We start from the raw sequence: 14,284 nt of genomic DNA on the forward strand, positions 1-14,284 counted from the left end.
AATGAGGTCAACCAATCACACAGGTTTAGCCTATCACGCCTGAGCAAACAGATCTTTAAATTGAAATACTTTAGATTAAAAAAACATTGGATTATAAAGCACAGTCCTCGCGGCACGGCTACCGCTCCGCAAATGCTATCGATGGCTTTAACTAGTAGACGCTCGCCGTCTATCCACGTAGATATCATTCGCTGCGTTTATTGCTCAAAACCCTCGTTATAACTCGCGACGAACGCGACGTGGGAGCCGTGCAGAGTTTGCAGTACTCGTAGATATTAGGCATAAAACATTTCTTTAACGACAGAAAATGTTATCTTGTTATAAAATATTCCAAGTCGTAAAAGTTAGAAATTCCATTTCAAATGACGGACGCAGATTTTGTTTTTAATTGTTTGTTCGTTTTCTTTTTGTAACTTTTCTCAAGTAATTAAGACGAAGAAGAAAGATAATTTTCACAGCAGCGATAACAAATCATCACGATCTCTGTGACAGAGGTCCCGGGTTTGATGCCTGGGTCAATTCAAGAAAACGAAGTCATCACAGAGTGGAGTATTGTGGGAATGAAGAGGAAGTATAATTAGTTGAAAATATAAAGCAGTGAGTTTTCACAAAATTGATAAACACACAAAAAATATGCGTTGGCCGAGAATCGAACTCGGATCAACTGCTTGGAAGGCAACTATGCTGACCATTACACCACCAACGCATGTGTTCAGTGAAGCAAATTATAGATCCATTATTTATGAATTATAATTATTCAATCAATAATTATATTGTTCTTCATTATTAATGAATGGATCATTATTATTCCAGATGTTTTATTATTTAATTGTACTTAACACATGCGTTGGTGGTGTAATGGTCAGCATAGTTGCCTTCCAAGCAGTTGGTCCGAGTTCGATTCTCGGCCAACGCAATCTTTTTGATTAGAATTTGATTTTAATAAATAATTGAAGCTTTTCATCTAAAACTGTAATATGAATTGCTATATTTGACATTTGTTCACATAGAGCACTTAGTTTTATATGTGGAAATCACAAATTGCAACAAGTATTTCCTTTTTAGATGTTTTCAATATGTCTTTTTTACATTTTTTCAATATGCCCTTTTAGATGTTTACAATATGTCCTTTTAGACCCCCTGATGACTGATTATCATTCTGTTCAGTTCAAAATTGTGATTATTAATCTGAATTTGAATTCAAAACTAGGTACTTGTTCGTTAAATATTTTGGCTTTGTGGAGGAAAACTTATTATGTCGTCGCATACCAGTCATCACACTTCCGAATACAATCGAATGCAAATTTCCATGTTCATCAATTATCAGATTATAGTGTATAAGAATTTGAATTCAGAACTGAGTACTTTATTATTCTTATATTTTGATTTCCGCGTAAACAAAAGAACTATAAAGCATTTGGTTCTGAATTCAAATTCTGTTTCAAATATGAAAATTAGTATTCGAAAATGCGATTATTGCCGAGGGAAAATAGAATCGCTGTAAGTATATCCTTTATATATTATGTGTAAGTATAATATATTTATATAAAATCGACACCAACGCCACTACCGGTGGATAATATTAGTAATTTTACGATATGATTGCCAACGTTTGGCCATATTTATTTATTTATTTTATTTAAGGAAATCCAACAGTTATAAAATACAGAAAGTAGACAAAAAACATAACAGTTGAAAACTAATTACAGGTTTCCACTGATAACAATCATGAATTATTTAGTTGTTCATATCATTAAACTTTTTGTGTTCATTGATCTGGCTAAACTACGTCATGATGTGCCCAATGAATGATATTCTATTTTATGAATTATGAAATATGACCATATCATGAAATGATTAATTCAAAGATCTGGCCAAGAGATCTATACTATGTAATCATGTATTGTTATTGCTTGTTACAGATAATACATAATCAATATCTATTAACACAAGTGTTATAAACGGATTGAATGAGCCGATCTGTTCACGACAATGGAAAATTAATTGTAATCTAATTACACAAAGTTGTGTCGTGCCTCGTTTATGTATGCCTTAACGCTCTAGTTGACTAAACAGTTACTCGATAGTTTACTTGAGCAAGTCGCTTCAGGTGATTGACAGTAATATAATAATAGTAAATATTATCGATACTGCCATAAAAAGTTGGTTTTATGCAGGACTGCTCGCCGGTAAAATTTATATATTATAAGATATTGTAAATGGGAAAGATGGTGTAGTGTCCGTTTATTTGTCCGTCTTTCACGGCAAAAAGGAGCGACGAATTGACGTGATTTTTTAAGTGGGATAGTTATAGGGATAGGGGGAAATAGTGACATATCTTTTGACTCTTTCTAACCCCCATTTCCCTGAAATGAGGGATGGTTTGCATGGAGCATTTCGCAATTTTCAAGGTAGAAAGTCAAAAATTGTTATGCGGACTATTTGTGACCAACAAAAAAAACACTCATCTTTTTTTTTTGGAAATCTGCCTCCAACCCATTCAAAGAGGGGGTCAAATTTTATTTTTGCAAATTTCAATGTAGGAAGCTAAAAATTGGTACTTACATTAGGAAAGGGGAATCGTGTTACCCCGAATTTAACGCGAGCAAAGCCGCGGGCAGAAGCGAATCACAACTATTTACAATTGGGGTAGGCAGAGACTTTCATTTACTACGATTCTTTCATTGTGTCGTAGATTTTACCTAAATAAACTTTTTTATTATTTATTATTATTCTGACACACCACGCGAACGCGTTCTATTGCATATCTTTCCAGTCATGGAATGGAATTGTGTTCTTTCTAAAATGATCGGCAAGTATTGAGGAGCTCGGTGGCGCAGCGGTTAACGCGCTAGGTCTGCGATTGTTGAAGTTAAGCAACTTTCGCAAAGGCCGGTCAAAGGATGGGTGACAACAAAAAAAAAGTTTTCGAGCTCCTCCGTGCTTCGGAAGGCATGTTAATCCGTTGGTCCCGGCTGCATTAGCAGTCGTTAATAACCACCAATCCGCACTGGGCCCGCGTGGTGGTATAAGGCCCGATCTCCCTATCCATCCATAGGGAAGGCCCGTGCCCCAGCAGTGGGGACATTAATGGGCTGGTGATGATGATGATCACCTATCACCATACGTTTTATCACATCCTGCAAGCTATCTTCTGATAACTTGAGCGATAAGTTATTAATTTATCTCAAGTGCAATTTTCACTAACATAGTTGGCTCGACCATTACTGACGGTAATACGGCTCACCACCTATCACGTTGGTCTAACAGAAAGTGAGGTGTGGGTACTTAGTTCATCTTGCGATGGATGTACCGACTACCCCGAATGGGATATAGTTGTGAGGTTATGCTATGTCACTTGTGGCTTCATTAGGCATGAGATTTTGTATATATTTAGGTATGAATTACGGTGTTAACAAATAAACAAGACTATCTTAAAATTGTAATATGAATTATATATAAAATAAATAATATTATAATATAATATAAAATAATATTATTATTATAATATATAAAATAAAACTGAAATCTGAAGAGATATATAAATGTATAAGATATATAGGTGGAAATCTGTTATTGGCTTAGTTTTTAAGTATGATATTTTTGCTATAGTTGTTAAGAGCTGTTGGTTTCCCAAATATTATATAAATAAAAATAAATAAATAAAAGATAAATGTCATTTTGACCCTAAACAAGCATGTAATAAGCATAGCTCTCGCACTTATTAAAATTAATTTCATTTTACAGCTCGAAATCTCCCGTCCCTTCCATTTTGGCCGGATTAGACGAATGACAGGTTGTAATTAAAATAAATAGAATTGTTTCACCAAATTGGAGATGTCCTTATGAAAGCTTCAGTACGATCTACTCTGAACCGGCGTGCGTCTATGAAACGATTTGATGAATGTGGAGGAAGCTAGAGAAGCAAAATTATAATTAAAAAATATATAAAAACATATTTAAATATTTTTTTAAATTTGCTTCTCTCGCTTTCTCCAATGGAATTCCAGTCTCTGCTTACCTCGGTAAGAAATAGGCGTGAGTTTATGTATGTATATTTAACGGAATCTACTCCAAATTAATAACTATTTTTGTAAGTAGGAGGTAATTATTTTTGGTATTCCAAATACCATGAAAACGAGGCTTAAACATCTTAACGTTTATTTTGAGGCAATCTTAAGATTTGTAACTTTAATTAATTGCGTTGGTGGTGTAATGGTCAGCATAGTTGCCTTCCAAGCAGTTGAACCGAGTTCGATTCTCGGCCAACGCATTTTTTTATTTTATCTGAGTACTCTTGATTAGGGACCACCCATAGTTTGGACACATTAATCTTATAAAAAAAAAATACAAACTAAGCAAAGGAAAACGTATAAACGTCATTCAGCATACTGTAGGAGATATTTTAGAAAAAAAAATTACAACCGGATTAAAAATTCATTTAATTTCATTTCAATGTTTCATTTAAAAATAACTGAAATACTCAACTCTCGGAGTTCATTCTTGACAAAATGATGAAGTTTAGTTTTTTTGACGTGATTAGGTTTGCCTCAGATGGTGCTAATTACTTGGTCGGACAGACGGGAGCGCTGAGGGTACGCAGCCCAGTGGATGCGGGGCCTTAACATCATGCCGCTGTAGAATGAAACCACTGTGCCGTACTGTCGTACGACCAAGTAATATTTTTATTTTTTTTTTATTTATTTTATTTATAAGAAGCAAAGTTGTACAAATTAATTGTTGAACTCTGATAAACCAAACTAAGCACACAGGCCTGTGACTTGGTAATCAGGGTTCGGCCACATAAGTTGAGCTATAAGAGTAAACTTATATAATGTAAATTAAGAACTAATACAGTAAAATGACAATAGTAGTGGAAAACAAAAATGAGCGATTACATTAGAGACAGCATGCAGTAGTATCTTATGTATGAAGTTAAAAATAAAGCTAGAACTAATTACAATGAAACAAGTAATTAAGTAAGAATATAAAAATAGATTCGGAAAAGGTTGCAGTGTGTGTGTGTGAGTGTGTGTGTGTGTGTGTGTGTGTGTATGTGTGAGTGAGTGAGTGCGTGTGTGTGTGTGTGCGTGCGTGAGTGAGTGTGAGTGAGTGTGTGAATAGATACCAAAGTGTGGCTGCAAATAGTCTTTAGGGGAATTGTGTCTTTGCCTACTATGATAATGAAACAGGATTTAATATTATCTAACGGCTTCCGCGGTCCAGTGGTAGAACGTTGGGCTCACAATCCGAAGGTCCCAGGTTTGAATCACGCTGGGGGTATATCACAAAAATCACTCTGTGTGCCCTGGTTTGATTAGGACATTGCAGGCTGATCACCCGAATGTCCGAAAATAAGATGATCGGTGCTTCGGATCACGTTAAGCCGTTGGTCCCGGTTACTACTTACTGACGTAAGTACGTAGACGGTACATGAGCCTTTAGGCGGCTCAATGGTAACCCTGAGACCAGGGTTGTTGAGGTTGGTAATTTACCTCATAGCCCATACGATAGTAGAGCAATATTTATCTGTCTGTATGTTATAATAACAATATTGTACTGTAAACTTCTTGCGATACTCAGTATCAGTCAATTTAGTCGTATAATACTTATTATTTTTATTTGTTACCCAACAGAAACTAAAGTACACCTTGAACAAACCACGTAACCTGACAAAGATATTATCCAACCAAGTTGCTACGTACATAATCAATAAGCTGCTATCAACTTACTTGAACTAACTCAGTACTATCCACAAGGCATTCCGGAATTGACAATATTACTCCATCGTCTAAACAGAACACACACTCAAAAACAAACCGAAAACAAAGCACGGAATAAAAAGAAAAAATCATAAAAAGTGGGAAGGAAGCATTTAGGAATTTTTGGCGAATGCCATACGAAAACAGTTGACGTTCTAAATTCGACCGCAGTGAGCGAATTTCGAACGTCAAGTATTTTTTTTTCCAATTTGGAACAGTGTAATGAGGGAAACGAAAGGTCTTTTTAAGTTTTAATTTGTGGTAAAGGGGATTTGCCTGTGATTGGTGGGTTTAAAAAAAAATGGAGTTGAAAGCGCCTCGCGACCGTTCGGCGGCGCTATGCCGCGGAGACTGCCGCTACCCTCCCCCACACAGGGGTTGTAGACTATACTTATGTGTTTACATCTTAAATGGGGTGCACACAGAGTAGCTAACGAGATAGAGATCGCTCGTTACTGAAAAAACTGAGTTAAGCACGTTTTATCTTTGGCGGTTTATGGCTTTAAAAGTTGATATGAGTACTTAAGCTTTCATATTGTAATATTTTGTTTTAAGTGAACTGAACTGAAGTTTCTGTTTCTAACAAGCAACGTAAGCTAGGTAAACTAGTAGGTATTTGTTGTGGACTGTATGTTCAGGATCTCGGGGAAATAAAAGGCTCGATCAAATTTCCGGATCAACTGCTAACTAACTCCAAACTAACTCGTTTATTTCATATAAATATCCACCTTAGCTACTAATTTCGCTATCACAACTAGTGGGTCTTACGTTCTAATCTTATAGCTATCCTATTCTAATATTATCGCCGTCTCGTTCTAGGGGCGGCGCTTCCTTCGCTGTCCCTTTTTAGCGGCGCCGTCTCGCTCTAGTGGCGGCGTCCGCTACATCTCTCCCCCCGGCGTAGCTTGCGAAGCCTCCTTCTTGATCAGCACGGCGAGCTTCCTCGTTGGTCTCCTGAAGATTCCCGTTCTGGTTCTGACGTCGGCGACTCGTATCCCGCCGTCAGGTCCGATGAAGGTCCGAATCACCTCCCCCATTGGCCAGACGTTTCGTGGCAGTGTCGGGTCAACTACCACTACGATGTCTCCTTCTTTCAGCCCGGCGTCGTTGTTCGTAGGCTCGCCTCGAGGTACCAGTGTCGGCAGGTACTCCTTCAGCCAGCGTTGCCAGAAATGGTCGGCGAGGGCCTGGCTTGCTCGCCAAGCTCGTCGGTCGGCTTCGTCGCATGGAATGGAGCGCCCTGCTTGAGTCCGTTCTACTTCAGCGCTAAAGCTCTCACGCTGAGCTCTTTGCAGGAGTGCTCGTTCGGCGCGTTCCAAGTGCTCCACTTCCAGGTTCTTTGTCTTCTTGCGGCACATGTCGATGAATGCCAGTACCCGTGCCGCCGCTCTGATCAGTGTTTCATATTTGGAGAATCGACCAGGGTCAGGTAGCCAGTCCTCCTTCTGTCCATCGCGTGTCCCAGTGTGAAGGACGTCTTCCTCCTCGATGTGCGATGACTGTTCAGCGGGCCAGTGTTCCGGTGACTCGTATAAGAAGTCTGGCCCCTGAAACCAGCGGTCGTTCACGCTGATTGTAGTCCCATGACATCTTGTGGCGTCGTCGGCTACGTTGTGTGTAGTGGGGAGCCATCGCCATTCGTCCTTCTGGGTGAGCTCTGCGATCTCGCTCAGCCTGTGCGCCACGAATGGGGTGTAGCGCCGAGCGTCGTTCCGCACCCAGTGTATCACCGTCGCTGAGTCCGTCCAGTAGGTGACACTGTCGATCTTGATGCGGTGTTCCTTTTTCAGCGTGTCGGCCAACCTCACTCCGATGACGGCGGCTTGTAGTTCCAGTCGCGGGATCGTTTGTGTTCGCTGCGGCGCCACCTTTGACTTGGCGCCAACCAGAGTGACCCCGATGCTTCCGTCGCAGCGCACTATCCTCCAGTAGGCCACCGTCGCGTATGCTTGCTCGCTGGCGTCGCAGAAGATATGTAGCTCGATGCGCTGATGGTTCTTCATCTCGTAGCATCGTGGTAGTCGTAGCCGGGCGATCTCTTCCAGCTGTGCCAACCAGCTCATAAATTGTCCGGCTTCTTCTTCCGGGATCGGCTCGTCCCATGGCAACTTAAGACGCCATAGGCCCTGAAGGATGATCTTCGCTCGGATCGTGTAGTGGCTCAGGAGTCCCAGCGGGTCGTATATGCTCATGACCGCACTGAGAGCTTCTCGCTTCGTAGGCGCGCGGCTTCGTGTTCGTACCTCGTCCGGTACTCTATTGAGCGACGTGTTGAACCCCAGTTCGTCTCGACCTGCGTTCCAGTAGAGGCCAAGTATTTTGTGCTCGGCGTGGCCCTCTCCTCCGAGCTGCGTTGGTTGGGTCGCTCGAAGCTCTACGGGCACTTCGTCCAGGACTCCCTCGTAGTTGGAGTTCCACCCGCGCAAAGTGAAGCCGGCGTCTGCGTGGACTTCTATCACCTCGCTGATGGTTCGGCGGCCCTCCTCGATGTCTTCATAGCTCGCCACAAAGTCATCCATGTAGTGACTGTGTGTGATGGCCTCCAGCGCACGTGGGTGAGTGTGCGCGTGAGCATGCGCGTTGTGGTCTCGCACGCTGTGAGCCATGAAGGGTGAGCTGGCCGCGCCGAAGATCATGCTCGTCATCTTGAAGCAGCGAGGCGGATTCTTCCGGTCGTTTCCCCTCCACAAGAACTGCTGGGCGGGTTGGTCTTCTGGGCGGATCTTCACACGCAGGAACATCTCTTGTATGTCCGCAGTGACGGCGACTGGTCTCTCTCTGAACCGGAATACGATCCCCTGCAGTGACAGTAGCAGGTCCGGTCCCTCTAATAGCTCGTCGTTCAGGCAGACACCGTGGCTGCGTGCGGCGGCGTCGAAAACCAGGCGTAGTTTTCCTGGTTTATTGGGGTTCTGCACGGCAAAGTGTGGCAGGAACCAACTGACGGTGCTCGCTCGTTCATGACCGTCACATGGTGCTGCGTAGCCCTTGTTCAGCAGGTTTTCCATTTGGGCCGTGTACTGCTTGGCGAAGTCGGGTGAAGCGTCCATCTTCCTCTCGATGCTTCTCAGACGTCGGAAGGCTGCATCGTAGCTTGGAGGCATGGTCACGTCGTCACGACGCCATGGAAGTCCAACCTCGTAGGCCCCGTCGATCTTCTTCATCGTCTTCTGCACGATGTCCCGAGCGCGCTGATTGGCAACGCCCACGAGCGGTTTGTGACTGACACCCAGTGCGTCAATCTTGAAGTGCGCCTCGACGAGTTGCTCGAGACGTCGGTCGTACTGGTCGGTTGTGTCCCCGTGTCGTTCTACATCGTAGACATGCAGCACGCTCCCTTGTTGAATGATGGTGTTGCGTGGTACGGATCCGTGTACCACCCATCCAAGCTGCGTTCTTGATGCGGCGGGTTCGTTCGGGCCGCCAACTCGAAGTTCACGGGACACGATCAATTCCCAGTGGTCTGTCCCCACTAGGACTCTAGGGCGTGCTAGCTCGTAGCACATCTCGTTCTTGTCCAGGCGTAGGTGCTTGTATTTTCTCAGTAGCGACTTAGGGATGGTCTGCTGGTGTAGAATAAGGTTCTTCACTGTGCGTGCCCTTATTCCGTACGGTGCGTGTTCATTCTTGCCTCGGAGTTGCACCGCGACTGATCTGCTCTCCTCTTCTTGTTGCGCCATGTTCACACCGCGCAGGTTCAGTGGCTGTGTGGGTCCACTTGCGCCGATGCTCTCCGCCAGCTCGTTGTCAATAAGAGTGACGGTGGCGCCTTCATCCAGTAGGGCGTAGGTGGAGACCTCCCCCCGTGGTCCGCTCACGATCACTGGGCAGACCTTCAGCAGGACAGTCCTCGGGCCAGTGGCGGTAGTGGCCACCGACATGACTGTTTCCGGGCCACTCGTCGATGGTTGCGGTTCGGCTGCGGCGGCGGGCGGGTCCTCGTGTAGCGTAGCGTGATGTGGACGGCGACATTGGTTCACGCCGCACACCCGCGCCTTGCATGCTATGCGTCGATGTTTCGAGGCGACACATTTGAAGCAGAGACCTCTCTCCTTCACGAAGTCCCATCGCTGGTTGACTGTCAGTGCCTTGTAGGATTGGCACTGCGGCAACTTGTGATCTTCTCCGCAGCTGGGGCACTGGACGGCTCGCTCGCTCGTGTTGTAGATGGCTTCTGGTTTTCTTCCCAATGATGATCTTCCACTCGTGCTGGCCTTTAATTCTTTGCTTCTGTTCGCAGCGGGAGCAGTAGCAGCGGCGACGGTGCTGGCACTCGGGGCGTACATGAAGGAGATCGCTAAGTTCGCCTCGTGTGTCAGGAATCGGGACATCATGACGATCTCGGGAACGTTGTCCTCTTCATGAAGGGCTGCGTAGTCACACCAGCGTGACCGATGATGCGGGCTGAGCTTGCCAAGTACTTCTCGAGCCAGCAGTGGGTTGTGGATGAAGCCCCGTTTGTCGATGGACTCCAGTATGCACACTTGATTGCGCAGCTTGATCGCGAAGTTATTGAGGTCTATCGCAGACGGTCCCAACCTCGGTAGTCGTCTAATTTCTTCTAGCGCCCGGTCGATCAGCACCTCGGGGCGCCCGAAGCATTGTTCCAGTGTCTTCATTATGACGCTCGGATCGGTTGCGGTGTACAGTAGTGCCGCCACGGCTTCGCGTGCCTCCCCCCGTAGGCACGTCCGTAGTCGCTGTAGGTTCTCGGCGGCGCTCAAATTGTAGAGACGTGTTGAATCTCTCATTGTTGCTTTGAAGGGCAGCCATTCGTTCGGGTTGCCGCTGAAGATGGGTAGCTCGACGTTCCGGATGCGTGGTCGCGCCATCCGCTCGAGTGCCTCTGCCAATTGCTCGATGCCTTGCTTCGCGTTCGAGGTTCGGCGTCTTCGTTCCGCTGACGGGTGTCGGTCTCGTTCCGGCGACCGTAGTGGGTGTCGCTCTCGTTCAGGCGACGGTGAGAAGTGTCGCACACGTTCCGGCGACTGTCGGGGGCGTCGCACTCGTTCAGGCGACGGTGAGAGGTGTCGCACACGTTCCGGCGACTGTCGGGGGCGTCGCACTCGTTCAGGCGACGGTGAGAGGTGTCGCACACGTTCCGGCGACTGTCGGGGGCGTCGCACTCGTTCAGGCGACGGTGAGAGATGACGCGGTGCGCGTTGAGGTGTCGGCGAGGAGCGTAGCGGCGCGCGGCGTCTGGCTCTCTCCTCGAAACGGGTCTGCTTCTGTTCTTCGTCCCGTGTCTCGTCCATGCGCATGAACCAGTCGTCGACCCGGTCATTGGGTCCCAGGCATACGTCCTCTTCCTGCAGACGAGCGCTCTCTTCCTCTTGGATGTTCTCTTGTTCGACGGCGAGACGCTTCCGAATCAAATCGGCTTCTAATTCCATCTTGCGTCGTTCAAGCTTCGCCAGTTGTTCCGCGGCTTCTAATTCAGCCAAGCGTAGTCTCGCAGTAGCATTCGTCGAACGTATGGAGGGCGCGAGCGATCCGCGCAGTGTATCTGCAACGCGTCGTGTCGCAGCGGGGGCGGCGGTGCGGGGCGCGGTGCCGACGGTGAGGGGCGCGGTACCGGCGGTGAGGTGCGGGGCGCCCGCGGTGAGGTGCGGGGCGCCCGCGGTGAGGGGCGCGGGTTCGATCGTCGCGCTAGTCGTCGGTTGTTCGCGGACTGAGCGCGTCGCGACGGTCGGTGAGGCGGGGGGTGCCTGAGATAACCGCCTCTGACGTTCCTCTTCGATTCGTTGGAGGGCGAGACGTTCGGTCTCGCGCCGTTGCTCTTCCTCGCGGCGTTGTTCCTCCAGCTCCACAGCGTCGCTCTGACTCCGGGTCACTACCATCTCGGATCGGTGAAATGGCAGGGAGGTACTGAGCGCGTTCCGCGATGGCACCAGATGTTCCCACGATGAAGTGCTTCGGCGATCTGAATCCGGCTCGAAGGACCAGGAACTGTTGTGGACTGTATGTTCAGGATCTCGGGGAAATAAAAGGCTCGATCAAATTTCCGGATCAACTGCTAACTAACTCCAAACTAACTCGTTTATTTCATATAAATATCCACCTTAGCTACTAATTTCGCTATCACAACTAGTGGGTCTTACGTTCTAATCTTATAGCTATCCTATTCTAATATTATCGCCGTCTCGTTCTAGGGGCGGCGCTTCCTTCGCTGTCCCTTTTTAGCGGCGCCGTCTCGCTCTAGTGGCGGCGTCCGCTACAGTATTTCTAGTTAAAATTTACTGATTGTGTTGTTGTACCTACAGCAAGTATTCTTGAGGCCAATTAACAAGTTTATAGAAATAAAATTATGCGTTGGCCGAGAATCGCACTCGGATCAACTGCTTGGAAGGCAACTATGCTGACCATTACACCACCAACGCATGTGTTAGGCACACTTGAATTTTCGTACAATATACACGAAATCATCTTTTATGTATACAGATGTTATATTATGGCCTTGTTATTAAAATAACAAGTGTGAAAGGAAAGACTTCACGGTGCAAGCTGTCGATTTTATTATGTATGTATTATAAAAAAAAAACTCAAATAATCATATTCAGTGGCTTAGGTCTCGAGCCGGGATTCACCACCAACCACCAGAACCAGTGACAAGCGTTCTCCGTACAAGGCTATCATGGGTTTCAAACGATGAGGGTGGTCGTTCCTGGCCTGCATAGAATCTCCTTTCTATGTTATTTTTTTTAAGTGAAAGAGTACGAGCTGTCTCTGTCTCATCACTACTCTGTGCGGCGAGACCTTAAGCCTGTAAATGTATATATGAAATATAAAGTTCGGCGGCTACGGATGTTATTATTACTCTGCTTACAATTCATTGTACCTTGCCCGCCTATTTGTTTAACCAATAACGTAATTTAGTTTTAGCTTTAGACCTTTCCCACGTTATTTTCTCCTCTGTAGTCCAATAAAGCATTGGACTCACGATCCGGAGGCTCCGGGTTCGAATTCCGTTAGGGACATATCACAAAAATCACTTTTTTGATCCCTAGTTTGGTTAGGACATTACAGGCTGATCACCTGACTGTCCGAAAGTAAGATGATCCGTGCATCGGAATGCATGTTAAGCCGTTGGTTCCAGTTACTATTTACTGATGCCTATACATAAACAGCCTATATACGTCCCACTGCTGGGCATAGGCCTCCCCTCGATCAACCGGAGGGGGTATGGAGCATACTCCACCACGCTGCTCCAATGCGGGTTGGTGGAGGTGTTTTAACGGCTAATAGCCGGGCCCAACGGCTTAACGTGCTCTCCGAAGCACGGAATCATCTTACTTTTTCGGACAATCAGGTGATTCAAGCCTGAAAAGTCCTTACCAAACAAAGGTTAGTCCCACAAAGTGATTTCGACAATGTCGAATCGAACCCGGACCTCTAGATCGATCCATTCACCAATATCATTTCATTATCATTTTTCAGATCCATTTTTTAATACTTAATTATAATTTTAGTTAAACGCCTCATCTGCCTAAAACTAAATATCTAGCTGCTATAAATAACCTCTTAAAAACAAATGTTGTTATTATTTCCGTAATTTGGCTGTTCAATATCTTATCATTCTTGGAAATACTCATTAAAAAAACCTTTTATATAATTCGTAAAACCTCATACAAAAACATTTAGTCGTACACTTATATACAAAATAGACTAGAGTGCACTAAATAATACTTCTTTTATACTCTTTGGCAGTATTTGGTGCTTTTGGTGCATAAAGTCGGAATAGGCCATTCGTAGCAGATGATGCATATTGGCAGATGTCTACGGCGTAGCAGAAATAATGCATTTTCGTAGCAGCTATGTTCGTAGTAGCTATGTAGAAAATGTGATAGACAATTCGTGATGTCTGAATAGATATACTATTAGGTATGTATTTTATTGTTCATTATATAAACATAATCACCAGCTTATGAATCAACAGCTCCTGTAGTTGGAGCGTGGAGTTCCGGGTTCGATTCCCGATGGGGACATTGTCGAAATCACTGTGTGAGACAGTTTTTTGTTTGGAGAGAACATTGCAACCTGAATCACCTAATTGTCCGAAAAAGTAAGATGATTCCGTGCTACTAGCCGTAAAAGACATTTCCACCAACTTCCAGTGGAGCAGCGTGGTGGAGTATGCTCCATACCCTCTCCGGTTGATTGAGAGGAGGCTTGTGCCCAGCAGTGAGATGTAAATAAGCTGTTCACGTTTTATTAAAAAAAAAACAAGATATAACAAAAGATGATCAATATTTGCATAATTAACAACTAAAAATAAAAACATTGAATTTTTACCCACCTCAGAAAGAACAAAAAGAGTGCGTTGGCCGAGAATCGAACTCGGATCAACTGCTTGGAAGGCAACTATGCTGACCATTACACCACCAACGCTTGTGTTGAGTAAAATAAAATATTGAAACATCTGCAATATAAAATATGTAATAATGATTCAATTTTCATCCAGGATTGCCGAGGTTGGTAATCTACCTCACAACGCACACGATAGAAGAAGAAGAAGAGGAAAT

At 45.0% G+C, this 14,284-nt stretch overlaps 1 protein-coding gene and 5 non-coding genes across 6 annotated transcripts; 2 read left to right on the plus strand and 4 right to left on the minus strand.

Moving 5' to 3' along the window:
• Nucleotides 1-634: 634 nt before the first annotated feature.
• Trnag-ucc (transfer RNA glycine (anticodon UCC)) lies at nucleotides 635-706 on the minus strand. The gene has a single exon. It is a non-coding gene; the product is annotated as a tRNA-Gly (tRNA).
• A 138-nt stretch (nucleotides 707-844) lies between these two features.
• Trnag-ucc (transfer RNA glycine (anticodon UCC)) lies at nucleotides 845-916 on the plus strand. Its single transcript has one exon. It is a non-coding gene; the product is annotated as a tRNA-Gly (tRNA).
• A 3,285-nt stretch (nucleotides 917-4,201) lies between these two features.
• Nucleotides 4,202-4,273, plus strand: Trnag-ucc (transfer RNA glycine (anticodon UCC)). The gene has a single exon. It is a non-coding gene; the product is annotated as a tRNA-Gly (tRNA).
• Nucleotides 4,274-6,643: 2,370 nt separating this feature from the next.
• Nucleotides 6,644-11,602, minus strand: LOC126377472 (uncharacterized). Its single transcript, XM_050025206.1, has one exon. The coding sequence runs from the start codon at nucleotides 11,600-11,602 to the stop codon at nucleotides 6,644-6,646; it is 4,959 nt and encodes a 1,652-aa protein (XP_049881163.1).
• A 468-nt stretch (nucleotides 11,603-12,070) lies between these two features.
• Nucleotides 12,071-12,142, minus strand: Trnag-ucc (transfer RNA glycine (anticodon UCC)). Its single transcript has one exon. It is a non-coding gene; the product is annotated as a tRNA-Gly (tRNA).
• Nucleotides 12,143-14,078: 1,936 nt separating this feature from the next.
• On the minus strand, nucleotides 14,079-14,150 carry Trnag-ucc (transfer RNA glycine (anticodon UCC)). The gene has a single exon. It is a non-coding gene; the product is annotated as a tRNA-Gly (tRNA).
• Nucleotides 14,151-14,284: the final 134 nt, after the last annotated feature.

The sequence above is a fragment of the Pectinophora gossypiella genome, chromosome 23 (assembly GCF_024362695.1).
Source record: "Pectinophora gossypiella chromosome 23, ilPecGoss1.1, whole genome shotgun sequence".
Lineage (NCBI taxonomy): Eukaryota > Metazoa > Arthropoda > Insecta > Lepidoptera > Gelechiidae > Pectinophora > Pectinophora gossypiella.